This window comes from Notolepis coatsorum (assembly GCF_963971535.1).
Source record: "Notolepis coatsorum genome assembly, chromosome: 10".
NCBI classification, from domain to species: domain Eukaryota; kingdom Metazoa; phylum Chordata; class Actinopteri; order Aulopiformes; family Paralepididae; genus Notolepis; species Notolepis coatsorum.
This window is the reverse complement of record NC_140174.1, coordinates 70,691,937-70,706,542: the sequence shown is the minus strand read 5'-3', so window position 1 is coordinate 70,706,542 and position 14,606 is coordinate 70,691,937. Positions and strand designations below refer to the sequence as shown.

Below are 14,606 nucleotides of genomic sequence, written 5' to 3'. Positions count from 1 at the left end.
TCTATCAAAGTATCACAGTCGGTTGATGTGAATGTTTTGATTTCAGCGTTTTGAGCAGCGGGAACAGCTCCCCCCTATACTACTTTCCACCACTAAATGATCAGTTATTACAATATTTCGTGTTAATTAATTTAGCCTTTATATATATATCGCCACTTGTGCGATGGTCGCAACATTTTTGCTAATGTAGGAGTCGGGACCCACTCTCAAGTTAGAACTGTGAGAAGCTCTCGGCGCCTCGCACCGTTCTGAGCGAGCAGAGGCAGAGCGCGCGTCTGTCCCGGAGAGCAGCTGATCCTCGCGCTCTGCGTCCAGATGGCTCCTTGCGAAGATTTGCATTCATTTCCCCGCTAATAATAATACAAATTATATCCTCGCGCACGGCTGACTGACAGTTGCATTTGTTGTCAAATAAGGTTGTTAAAGAAAGAAGAATAAATGTTTTGTGATTTGTTGTCAAATATGTTTCAATAAAAAAAAAATCAAAACTAATATTTGAGGGAGAAATCGCTATTTTTATGTTTAAAGAAACAGCTACCTTTTAAATCTTTTGGAGGTGATCGTTACGTCCGTGATGGGATGTCAGCAGCCCCCCCTCTCTCTCTCTCTCTCTCTCTCTCTCTCTCTCTCTCTCTCTCTCTCTCTCTCTCTCTCTCTCTCTCTCTCTCTCACTCTCTCTCTCTATTTCTCCGGTCGCCCGGGTCGCGTTAACGGGATTTGTCCTAAACCCCCTCATTTGGAAATCAGATTGCCATCTCCGCTTTGGAGTCTAAGCCGCTATTTAAAACTCTTCCCTTCCCTTCCCTTCCCTTCCCTTCCCTTCCCTTCCCTTCTCTTCTCTTCTCTTCTCTTCTCTTCTCTTCTCTTCTCTTCTCTTCTCTTCTCTTCTCTTCTCTTCTCTTCTCTTTTCTTTTCTTTTCTTTTCTTTTCTTTTCTTTTCTTTTCTTTTCTTTTCTTTTCTTTTCTTTTCTTTTCTTTTCTTTTCTTTTCTTTTCTTTTCTTTTCTTTTCTTTTCTTTTCTTCTCGTCTCGTCTCTTCTCTTCTCTTCTCTTCTCTTCTCTTCTCTTCTCTTCTCTTCTCTTCTCTTCTCTTCTCTTCTCTTCTCTTCTCTTCTCTTCTCTTCTCTTCTCTTCTCTTCTCTTCTCTCCTCTCCTCTCCTCTCCTCCCCTCTCCTCTCCTCTCCCCTTCTCTTCTCTTCTCTTCTCTTAATTCTCTTCTCTTCTCTTAATTCTCTTCTCTTCTCTTCTCTTCTCTTCTCTTCTCTTCTCTTCTCTTCTCTTCTCTTCTCTTCTCTTCTCTTCTCTTCTCTTCTCTTCTCTTCTCTTCTCTTCTCTTCTCTTCTCTTTTCTTCTCTTCTCTTCTCTTCTCTTCTCTTCTCTTCTCTTCTCTTCTCTCCTCTCCTCTCCTCTCCTCTTCTCTTGCCAGCAGCATTTTAGATCAAACTACTCCGCCATTTTCTAGACAGGTCATTTAATTTCATTTAAATTAAATTAGCCTGTATAAGGAAAAAACAATAGCCTACAGAGATGGGAGAGAGATGAAAGAGAATTACAGTCCAATTGTGTATTAGTAGCCTAAATAGGTGAAATTGCCTATTTGACAAAACATCAATTTATCGAACAAATATTGATTTTAATTTGGCGTCAATTAAATTAATTCTTTGAAGAATATTTAATGTAAAGCATGAATTATAAATGATGTAAAAACAATGAGACTTCTGTCGTATTAAAAAGCCCTTAAAAAATAAAGAAAAAAATATCATAAAATGCAATATTATATAATACTCACCTCTATTCAATTATAGCGAGTGCTGGAAAGATGTGATGAAGGAAGAGGGGTGCGCGGCAGCAGCCAGATAAATCACTTATCTCGTGAACGGCCATTAACCCACAGAGCACGAGACAGATTGACGTGAAAAACACCATATTATTCTCTTCTCTTCTCTTCTCTTCTCTTCTCTTCTCTTCTCTTCTCTTCTCTTCTCTTCTCTTCTCTTCTCTCTTCTCTTCTCTTCTCTTCTCTTCTCTTTCTCTTCTCTTCTCTTTCTCTTCTCTTCTCTTCTCTATAGTCTGCTCAGTGCTCTGTTCCCGCCAGAGGCTCGTGCCGGGACCACCCCTCGGTGCCTCGGTGGCTCGCAGGGCTTGCATGGGCGGCGGATCCCCTGGCAGCCTCACCCCTCATGCACAGACTTCGATTTTTCAGAGATTAATTAAAAAAATGAACATTCTATCCGGAAACCAGAGAATACATCGGGGAAGACACAACACCATGCACATATGACAACCGCTTTAAGTCCTTCTAGTTGATTTTACATCTCAAACCCATCACAAGTGCCATTTAAAGCGCCCTCCAATCACACAATCATTTTAAATACGAAGATGGCTTTGGGCATCATGAAATAGCCTATAGGAGATAGGGACAATGCACATTCGTCAACATTTATGTAGGCTAAATATGCCAGTTTAGCCATGCCTTTTCAACTGCAGTCCGTTGGCAAGATGCTCCTTAGTAGAATAGCATCTATAATGAGACCAGGTTAAATCGATAGTAACAGATGGCCTATTATAAATGTACAGGTTTGAATTAAATATCTGGCTATACAGTCTATATATGTTAGATTGCGGGGTGCTGGTTGAATGGTGTGTTCAGGATTCAATGGGCAGAAAACGGCGGAATACGGTGATAGGCCATGTGTCTCCCCTTAACACTACACATGCCAGTATTATATTGTCTCCACATAATACATTCCGATATCATACCAGTGTCATGTCTTCTTCTTTCTTGGCCCCTTAACTCCAAGCGGAGCATATAGGCCATCGATGACTCTTCTCCATCCAGCACGGAGTTGGGCTGTTAATAATCCAAGGCTAAAATTAGCATGCATGTGATACCCGTGATAAGTGTCATTTGTGTACACCTGACTCATGCTAATATAGTTCTAGGATCAGAAATATGTCCAGGGCCACACCTAACCCATCTTAATGCAGGCTAATGCTGATATCAAGGCCATAGCATTACAGGTAATGTGCACCTCTCACAGAGGTCATTGGAAACAAAGCTCACCCATATGCTTCAATAAATTCAGCATGTCTGTCTGTCTGTTTCTTGTCAGTGCATCTGAGTGCATAGCCTATACAGTATACCAGAAGCAGATGTAGACCTATAACTTTAAATTGCACTGAAAGGCATCTTATGCCAAATGCAGTCGGGTCTCGCGGTATAGTCTTCTCTCTTGGCATGTCTCGTTGAATCAGAGCAATGATGAAAGAAGCACCATCTTAAAAAAAATGCCAAGGCTTTTATTTGAAAGTGTCCACGAAACACACATGTCATGTGCATAATATAAAACCATAACTAAAACCATAACGTATATAGTCGGAACAAGTTTCCCTCCGCACATACAGACCATAGGCTATCCAGCCTTTTGCCAGGCAGTCGTTGTAAATAATACTTTGTTCGTTATTGACCTGTCTGGTTAGATAAAGGTTAAATGAGAAAGAAAAAAGGGAGCAGGTTGTTCAGAGCCTTTGCGCCTGGAGTGGAAACCCGCTAAACCCTCTGAAACACGACAAAATGATGATGTGCATTTAAGGGGGGGAAATCTCAACCCTCTCTCTCTGCTAGTCTGACTGACAGGATGAGGGGAGAGAGAGTGGAGGAGGCGGAGGCGGGGCGCTCTCACCGACCGTGGCTGTCACACACACACACACACACACACACACACACACACACACACACACACACACACACACACACACACACACACACACACACACACACACACACACACACACACACACACACACACACACACACACACACACACACACACACACACACACACACACACACACACACACACACACACACACACACACACACACACACAGCTCCATATTTGGTTACGGCACGCCCCCCTCTCGTGCGTCACTGTGTGACAGGAGGATCCCGGGGGTTTTTCGGTTTGGCTCTGAGGGAAAGCGGCCAGTCCTGTGGGATGCAGGGCTGAGAGTTCCTCTCCTCTTTCTTTCTCTCGCTCTCTCCATCCAGCCCCTTTCTAACTTACCCAACAATCATTTACACCTTATTTGTCTTTGGGAACCGGGATTTTTGTGCCAGGAAAAACTGGTCGATTCAGCAGCAACTGTCTGTCTGTTTGTCCTCAGCGGATTTTTCCTTCTCTACACGCTTGCTTTCAGAATCAGCAGCCTGGACAAGGACGCCACTTTTTTTAAATCCTCAAAAGTAAATTTTTTAAAGATTTTTCTTGTTAAAAGTTTAATAAAAGATAAAGTATAGTCAGTTATTTTCCTGGGGTTTGTTGATGTGTGTGAACCTTATGAGTCTGTCTGTTACTGCCGTCAGCGCGTGAAGGCTGATGAGGCTCCAGGTGCAGCGCGAGGCTGAGATTCTGAGCTGAGAGAACTTGGGGGGCTCGAGAGCTCCGATACTGGGACTTTAAAATAGACTCAACAAGCATTTTACACCTCCAACACGACCCCCTACATCCATATCCCCGTTTGGACTTGTTTATTTAACCCGACCTGGACTTTAACCGGGTTGTTAGATGTTCGGAATTCAGGATAATATCCCGCGCGGCGGGACAACGATGAAGGAGGAACCGTTGGGCGGCGGGATGAACGCCGTGCGCTCGTGGATGCACTCTACGGGAGTGGTAGACGCCAACACGGCGGCTCAAAGGTATGCTTGCTTTATTGCATTTTATTATATTGCATTTTATTGTATTTTGTTTTGTTTTATTTTACTTTAGTTTAGTTAATTACATATTTTATTTAACTATTAGCACCTATTTGGGAGGTATTTTTTGTGTTGTCAGATGATAGTCTAAACGATTTAGCCTGAAGTTAAAGTTGTTTCTCCTCAAACTGCAGTCAATCAGCAGGGACAAAAAAAATGCCATGGGCTTTTTGACCTATACCTGTTCACCACAACCAGTCCGGGGACGCTCGACCACCCTATCAACACATAAACACCATGCCCTTAATACACTTATAAGCATAATGAATGGATAGGGAAGTGGTACTCAGCCTATTTTGTCTCAATGTCCCCCAAATATTAATTAAGCTTTGGACCCCACATACGACTTTGTCTCGTGGACCCCCATCTAAGAAGATTTAGTTGTGATTTAGTCTATAATTATATGTAACTGAAATAAAGTGGAGAGTGAAACTTGAACAGAATTGTCACTTTTATATTCTCTAGTAATTTGGCTGTTGGTTCTGTTTGGGGATCCCCTGAAAGTCCCTTATGGAGTCCAGAACCAATGCTCAGTTAGGCCAGTTATATCCTCGACTTGGCCAAGTATACTTATAGGAGCCACATTGACAAACATATTGGTGAAAGAGTCGCCGTTCCTCAACCAAATCAGGCTCACAATAGGTTATTTACAAGATATGAAAAAGCTGGCAAAATCAGTTTGTGTATAAGTACTTTCATTAATGATTTCCCCTGGCAATTAAAATGCCTCAAATGTATAGCCATGCGGCTACAGACAGCCCGCCATCAGCACAACGTCCATTTATGCAGTCCAACACACACAACTGTAATAAAGTCCATAACCATTGAAATAGAATAATGTTACAGAACCTGATCACCATGCACACATGACTGCAGCTTTATTCTCTCTTCTCCAGGTGGGAGAACAGGCGGTAGAGGCAGAGAGAGGGGAGTCGCACAACAGAGAGAGAGATATGGGGGGTGATAGAGAGAAACACAAGATGGGGAGAGAGGGGCTACACACACACACACACACACACACACACACACACACACACACACACACACACACACACACACACACACACACACACACACACACACACACACACACACACACACACACACACACACACACACACTACACGCACACACTACACAGATATATAGAGACGCACAGGAGATAGAGAGAGAACTTCAGGTTTACTGTATAAAATATGAGTCGGTAAACGGTTAGCAGGAGATAAACATTGCACTTACATGCACGACACTCTTGTAACACTCTCTTGTAATTGCGCTCATGTGCCTCCTGGATGGGCAGTTCGGTTCTGTTTGACTTTTTTCACTTGTTTCGCATGCTTCAGGAAAGTCGGTATAGACCTCGTCACTGGACGTGGGGTGTTTTCACAACTTTGACACATTTGAATGTCCTGTAGCCTGCTCTTCATATTGCGTTTATATTTAGTTTTTGACATTTTAGCCTCACGTTAGTTTTCCACTGACACGATGTGTGCCCACAGGTGCAGAGTGCGCGGCCCGGGATCAATTGGTAGTTCGTTCAGAGGGATATGAGAGAGGGGTTGTACGATTTCCACATGTCAGTGTTGTAACTAATGGCAAATTAAGTTTGAATCGATTATCACTAGAAAATGTCTTGGAAAAAAAATCTTTTTAAATTCCTGTTCAACATTTTCGAAAAAGCTATTGCGACTATAGCCCACTTACTTAGAGAGCGGCAAATAGAGGATGCATGGGCTGGTGCAGAATCAAAGTGGGTCGACGACGCATCAGCCTCGCTCGTTTTTGTATCACGGGCAGCTCAACCAGCCCACAGAGCGACCGGCCCAACGCGACTTCTCCCGCTATAGGCTATTGAATGACAGTGTGAGCTGTGAGAATCGGTTGCACCACTCTTCCAAATTTCAAGTCAGATCAAGTCACATTTTCGTCACTTCTAACAGAATATCGACCGACATTAACAGCCCTTCATCCACTTGTTCCAAAAACCAAAAAAACATATGTTTTGGTGGTCTATGGCAGTGTCTCTGTCTGTGTGTATAGGCTCAGTTGGTTGTGTGTTTTGGTGGTGGCTGCCAAACTGTGCCGCTTTAAATCCCAAATCCCCACAGTGCCAGGTATCAATTACAGGCTCCCACAGCACCTCTGCAGCATATTCATTGCACTGTTCATTATTACGGTGACAATCTACTTTATAGTCAAGTAACTTCCATAGGATACAATTACAGTGAAGGTCGATAGATTTACAAATAGCTCTTACATTTTACACCGACTATAGCACAATGACGCATATAGCCTAGGCAGCAAGTATAGGCTAGTACAGCTTTACATGCATGTACATATTCAGCCAATAGTTTTATAGGTTAAAATGGTCATATCTCACTGTATCCTGGGTATAGATTTACAATTAGTTTACTGTATTCACATGCCAGTAAATATATAGCCGTTTACATGTACCATTTGATGAATGTGTCATGTCTTGCTGGTGCTTACACACTTTTCACTGATTTTAGTATAGACTTACCAATAATCGGCAAGCTTTCCACAGATCTCAATTAAACTTCAATCTATCTAATATATTACTATTTACACGATTTACAATATTTCCAAAATCCTCAATTAAAAAATTTGTTTGCTATCTATACCTCAAAAAGCTTACTTTTATTTATTTCGCTTCATCTTTCACCGCTTTCCCCTCCTCGTCCGCCTGTCTAACCACCGGTCCTCTCTCTCCCTCTCTCCCGCAGCGGGGTGGGTCTTGCCCGAGCGCACTATGAAAAGCAGCCGCCCTCCAACCTGCGGAAGTCCAATTTCTTCCACTTCGTCCTGGCTCTTTACGACCGACAGGGCCAGCCCGTTGAAATTGAACGCACAGCCTATGTGGACTTTGTGGAGAAGGATAAAGTAAGGGAGAACGCAGGATATATATAAAAAAACTAAAAACAAAAAAAACATCCAACGTATGTAACGCCGAGCACAATAGTTTATCATTAAAATACACATTTCACACGTATAGAGAAAAGCTTAGTGTGGAAGATTTTTTTTTACACAAGATAAGCCCCCTTTACGCACACCCACGATTTCCTATAGCCGAACAAAATCCCCCGTATACGCACAAACACATGGTTTAAACATATATTTCACCTCTGGAAAAAAAAAACTTCTGTTTTTTTAATGAAGGACGTGTAAGGCTACACCATTATAGATACCCCACCTATATCCAACATTTCCTATGGGTGGACAAAGCGTTTTACGCACAAGCAGACAACAACCACATAATTTCACCCCCGGATAAAACATCGATATAGAGGTTTGGGCAGAAGATATACATTTACAGAGCAAGGATTTTCCCTTAAGCTGCAGAATTCATGCAGATCTGACGAGCCCCCATAGGACAACCACTTTATTTACGCACGATGTAAAACACATCAACTGAACCAAAGCAATGCCAGGAATGGTCAAATGACCACGTCCGGCAGAAGACACATGCATGTTGTTATTTAAACACAGCTTTTAGCTCTGGAGGATGTGACCTTGTATAGATAACACATGCATCCACGATATACGTTTGTTGTCTCCAGTGGGATTCAGCACATTTCCTATACCAGTTTTTGAACACAGAATTCACAAACCGGAATTTCAGAAATGTCGACAAACGTACGCAAACCCCCAAATAGATAGAACGATGTGTAGACCGACGCGACAAGTTTATTAGCCTTGTTCACTAATTCACCTCTCATTGTCCGTCCTCCCCAGGAACCAAACAGTGAAAAAACAAACAATGGAATACATTACAAACTACAACTTTTATACAGCAACGGTGAGTTCAATATAATTATTACACATGATTTATAATGAGCTTAATTATTATTAAACAACAACGTAATCAAAACGCAGATGAATATACATCAGTTATTTCCCGCGGCTTGTTTTAATTTATTGAGAGGTATTGCATTACATGTTCTGTTTAGAGGTGAGAGATGTTTCAATAAAAACCTGAGTCTATTGTGACACTGACGTCTGACCGCATGAGATTATATATCCTTAGTTATTTTCTTTCGAGAAATGTAAAAAATAGTTTTTCTATTGAGCGCGTTTGATAGCTATAATTAATGTAACGTGAACAATTCTCAAGGGAACATATAGGCTGGAATGTCCCTGGTGTATAAAGTGAAATTCAAACTGCCGCGTTTTCTACTGTAGGAGTGCGGACAGAACAGGACCTTTATGTTCGGCTAATCGACTCCATGACGAAACAGGTAAGACACATATTTTCTTTTTTTATTCTCTCTTTTATTGTTCATTTAATTATAATTTTTTAGATATCCAATTGTGTCTTTTCTGCAGTTGGTGTTTTGTGACAGTTATTAGGCTTTAGGCGCATTATAGGCGTGGGATCCTGTTTTAATGTAATGCGATGTTGTTTTAAATTGTATTGGTATGAATGTCAAATAGCGATTTTAATAGTCGGTCGTCTATTTATATTTGCCCAGACAATAGACAAGGCGGACACTTTTGATGTTAACACATTTAAATTTGTGAACACAATAATTCGAGGCGCTGTTGTGGTGTTGAATTGTAATTGAATTCACGTTGCAGATGAATAAACAATGTTCCTAAGATGTGAATTGGACAGTGGTGATCAGATGCACCTTCCGTGTCTGTTCAAGCTGCTATCTCTCTCTCTCTCTCTCTCTCTCTCTCTCTCTCTCTCTCTCTCTCTCTCTCTCTCTCTCTCTCTCTCTCTCTCTCTCTCTCTCTCTCTCTCTCTCTCCCCCACCTCTCCCCCTCTCTCTCCCTCTCTCTCTCTCTCCTTCACAACCTTTTAATGGAGCTCATTGGAAAACGCTTAACGTGTCCCTTTCACTCGCATGTAGCGCACTGATTGCTTGACAGACGCTATTGATGAACAATAAATCTAACGTTTCAATGGAGCAGAATTTTGCCTTAATACTTTGTTCTTAGTTGGTGTATAATAGTTGTATTTAAGATAATTGTTGGTTGCAGAGGCTGTGTTTTATCACAATGCTTTTGTTTTATTTTTAATGTGGTGGTAAGGCAATACTGCTATGACTGCTCTGCTCAATTCTACTTTACTCTTTACTCTGCTCTCTCTCTGCTCTCGACTCGACTCTGCTCTACTTTTCTCTGCTCTGTTTTACTTTACTGTACTCTGCTCTCCACTCTAATTCTACTATATTCTGCTCTGCTCTACGCTGCCATATTCTACTCTTCTCCATACTCTATACCTCCACTCTGCTCTATTCTATTCTACTCTATTACTCTGTATACTCTACACTGCTCTGCTATCTGTTTTGTTTTACAGTACTTTGTCCAGCTCTCTGCTGTGCTCTGTTCTACGCTCCTCTACTTGACCTGACACTCCACTCTAATCTGCTCTATACTCCAATTTATATTCTACTCTATGTTACCTATACTATTCTCTACTCTACCCTATACTCTTTCTCTGCTCTGTACCCAGCTCTATACTCTTCTGTACTCTGCGCTACTTGACTCTATACTCTGCTCTATACTCTATTCTACCCTACTCTAATACCCTACTCTACTTTACCACTCTACTCAACTCTCTATCATATACTCAGCTCTGCTCTATACCCTATTCTACTCTGCTCTACTATTCTTTACTGTACTCTTCTCTGCTCTACTTTATGAATATAGTATACTTTGCTACTCTGCCATATATTCTATACTCTACTCTGCTCTGCTTTACTCTACTCTGCTTTACTCTACTCTGCTGTACTCTACTCTGCTGTACTCTACTCTCTACTCTGCTAAGCTCTGATGTACTCTACTCTGCTCTACTCTACCCTATATAGTCTACTCTACTCTATACCCTAGCCTGCTCTACTCTACTCTGCTGTACTCTACTCTGCTGTACTCTACTCTCTACTCTGCTCAGCTCTGATGTACTCTACTCTGCTCTACTCTACCCTAGTCTACTCTACTCTATACCCTAGCCTGCTCTACTCTACTCTGCTGTACTCTACTTTTCTCTGCTGTACTCTACTCTGCTCAGCTCTGATGTACTCTACTCTGCTCTACTCTGCTCTACTCTACCCTAGTCTACTCTACTCTAGTCTGCTCTACTCTACTCTTCTCTGCTGTACTCTACTCTGCTCTACTCTACTCTTCTCTGCTGTACTCTACTCTGCTCTACTGTACTCTGCTCGCATGTACTCTACTCTGCTCTACTGTACTCTGCTCTGCTGTACTCTACTCTGCTCTACTGTACTACTCTGCTCTGATGTACTCTACTCTGCTCTACTGTACTCTGCTCTGATGTACTCTACGCTGCTCTACTGTACTGTACTCTGCTCTGCTGTACTCTACTCTGCTCTACTGTACTCTGCTCTGATGTACTCTACGCTTCTCTACTGTACTGTACTCTGCTGTACTCTACTCTGCTCTACTGTACTCTGCTCTGATGTACTCTACTCTGCTCTACTGTACTGTATTGCTCTGCTGTACTCTACTCTGCTCTACTGTACTCTGCTATGATGTATTTTACTCTGCTCTACCCTAGACTACTCTACTCTACCCTAGTCTGCTCTATAGTCTGCTCTACTCTACTCTGCTCTACTATACTCTGCTCTACTCTACTGTACTGTGCTCTGCTGTACTCTACTCTGCTCTGCTGTACTCTACTGTACTGTACTCTGCTCTGCTGTACTGTACTCTGCTGTACTCTACTGTACTGTACTCTGCTCTGCTGTACTCTACTCTGCTCTGCTGTACTCTACTGTAGTATACTCTGCTCTGCTGTACTCTACTCTGCTCTACTGTACTGTACTGTACTCTGCTCTGCTGTACTCGACTATGCTCTGATGTACTCTACTGTACTCTACTCTGCTGTACTCTACTGTACTGTACTCTGCTCTGCTGTACTCTACTCTGCTCTGCTGTACTCTACTCTACTGTACTGTACTCTGCTCTGCCGTACTCTACTTTTCTCTGCTCTGCTTTACTCTGGGAATGATAAAAGAGGACTGCGTGAAAGGGGATGGCGTCACCCTTTCTTAGACAAATGATGACACAAAATGCTTTTGTTTTTAATCCATTAATAAAATAGCATAACGTATCCTGGTGTGTGCTGGAATATAGTTTTTGTTGCCAAATCTTGTTATGTTCATGTTCATTTGATGGCACCATCCTCACCCTCCCAATAGTAATTAGGCTGGTAGGTGAGTGTATACTCTATCTGCCCAGAGCTCCAACACACACCCTGGACTCTGCCACACATGAAACCACAAAGCCAGATATAACAGGATTATAATGACATTATTTTATTAGTCAGTCCATGACAGCTGTTGTTGTGTTGTTTATGAGTGAATTGTCCCTTTACATTTGGGCTGTAGGGCCCTGTATAGTCCAGTGGCTATGGTTCTTGCATATAAGCATCTGTCCTATATGCACATACTAGTTTTGCAAGAATTCCTCAAAACCATGTGATTAAGATTAAGATTCAGATGAAACTGGACTTTTTTAAGAAGTATTTTCGTATCTCACACATTGCAACGTAGTCATGCAGCAACACACACATGCGATGGGTGACACACATAGGAACACACAAATTATTTTGTGGGGGTCACCAAAAACCCATCCCGTCGCAACCCAACCCTTCCTCCCAAGGGCAGCCGGGAGCAGACTGGGTTGTGGCATGGGGCCACACCTGGGGACAAATCCAAGTGCTCCTTGGACACAACAGTGTGTTTACAGTGGGTTTATCTCTTTTTCTTTTTCTGGAGGGGAAACCCTTGCGAGCACAGGGAGAACATAGCAACTCCACACAGAAAGGTGAGGGAGATACCCCATCTGGGTACCTGGCAACCTGGAAACCTGGTCCCCAAGCGGGAATCGAACCCAGGACTTTTTTTCTGTGAGGCGACAGTGTTAACCACTACACCACCGTACCGCCTCTATGATTGATTAATATGTGTGTGAGAGTTCATGTTAACTGGAGGTGTAGTGTTGGTCTCTGGGTATTATATCCACCCAGCAGTTATAATGATGGGATCACAGTGTTACCCCTCCCTTTAGAGATATGACCACATGCACAGCTACTATTACATGTTGCCTTCTACCAACACAATCACAACAAACATGTTGGTCCTATGATTGCTGGTTGCACTGTTGCAGTGATAAAGAGTTATCCTTGATACAGTTTTCACATGAGGATTAAACCCAGTAGCACAGTTATGAGAATACCATTGTCTGTTATTTTAGGATAGTCTTTTGACCAGTAGGCTATGGGGACGTTGTTCATCACTTGGTCCTTTAATCTGTGTAGTGTGAGGCTGCATAGCTACAGTGTTGGGGAAGCTCCTCTGAAAGCATCACTTTGCAGGCGACCAATTACTGCACTAAAGACGCTGCACCGCAGCCAAACTAAGATACATAATAGTTTGGTTAATTAATGATACTTTCCATGGGGATAGTTGGGATTTCACCTAATGGCCTGGCTGCTTGACTGACTTGGTTGATTGGCCTGTAGTCATGGCCTGTGATCAATACAGCACCAAAAATCGAATTTTGTTTAGTCCGAATCACATGGAGTCTATACGTTGGGTGCTAAGGCAAGCCCCCACATATGGCCTGCAGGCTGAAATTGTTTATCAATTAATTTTGGTCCGCTCGCTCTCCTCATGTTGAAACTCAACTGGCACACAATACAAATCAAACGCACCTGACCCGGGGAACATAGGGATCATGACCCCGCCTTGCACAGCGGGAGCAAACTCTGGACTTTTCTATGAAGCCTATACCGCATAGTATACCGCAATCTCGAGCTGCACCTGCATGCATCTGTTTTTATACAAATGCGCCATCAAGAGCTAGGACCGATTATATTCACTCTTCACTTGTAAGATTGGGTTTTTATTGACTTTCACTTTAGCTTTTTAATAGTTTGTCGGTCTCCAACTCTTGACAACTCAGGCCGCGCGCAGTCCCATTTTTCTTGTATCATTAATTGTCCGGACTCCGGTTGCATCCTGATCCTACAGTATCAAGCTAATACAGGGTTTTCTAACAATGTCAAATATTTACTCTGAAGTCAAATCTGCGGACCTTATCGGTTTTGCGCAAGAGAAGCAAATTATGAGGCAGAGAGAGGGAGATATGCGGAGGTGAGTGAAAGATGTGTGCGTGTGCGTCAAATTGTTATAGGTTATCGGTGTGCGTGTTCTGTGCATTATTGAGGTATATCAGTGTAACCGAAGTGCATTTACAATAACATATTAAGCATATGGAAACATTTTAATTATTTACATCATCAGTAGTATATGTTTATTACAATATCGCAGCATTGAACATTATCATGTTCAATGTGATTGTTGGAGGGCATGGAGTTGATGAGACGAGTTAATGGTACAGGAACAGTATATGGAAGAGAAACGCACTGACTGGACTTTGAGTGCTGTTGTTTGGTAGGTTATATTGAATAGAATGTGACAGCCATTATGGAATCATGAGCTGTGGTGCTATTTAACCCTTGTGGAATGGAATAATATTATAAAATGTATCCTGCTGTGACCCTTGTGGAATGGAGAGTGCTGTTGTTTTGACTATTAGACCTATACAGGACATTAAGGTATACAACTCAGTCAAAACTGTCTATATGATTATGGTTTATGTCTAAGGCTGTGGTGTGTGTGTGTCCATGTACCCGCTTCATGATCCAGTATAACTCAGTAGGCAGACAACACTCTAAATGGCCATGCATCATTAAGGTTGAGTGATAAACAAAGTGACACCATTATGACAACACAGTGGTTTATTAAACTACCTAACCAAGAAGGCTAGGCTGCAGAGAGGACTAGCTGAAGATAAAG

The 14,606-nt window shown here is 42.2% G+C and overlaps 1 protein-coding gene across 1 annotated transcript in view; it reads left to right on the top strand.

Moving 5' to 3' along the window:
• Window positions 1-4,567: 4,567 nt before the first annotated feature.
• LOC311235940 (transcription factor COE3-like) overlaps window positions 4,568-14,606 on the top strand; it is a gene marked incomplete at both ends in the record, with an annotated part of 36,427 nt that continues 26,388 nt past the window's right edge. The window contains 4 exon segments of the mRNA XM_084323468.1: window positions 4,568-4,701; window positions 7,503-7,659; window positions 8,512-8,575; window positions 8,959-9,014. Of these exon segments, the coding sequence (XP_084179594.1) occupies window positions 4,568-4,701; window positions 7,503-7,659; window positions 8,512-8,575; window positions 8,959-9,014 (411 nt within the window).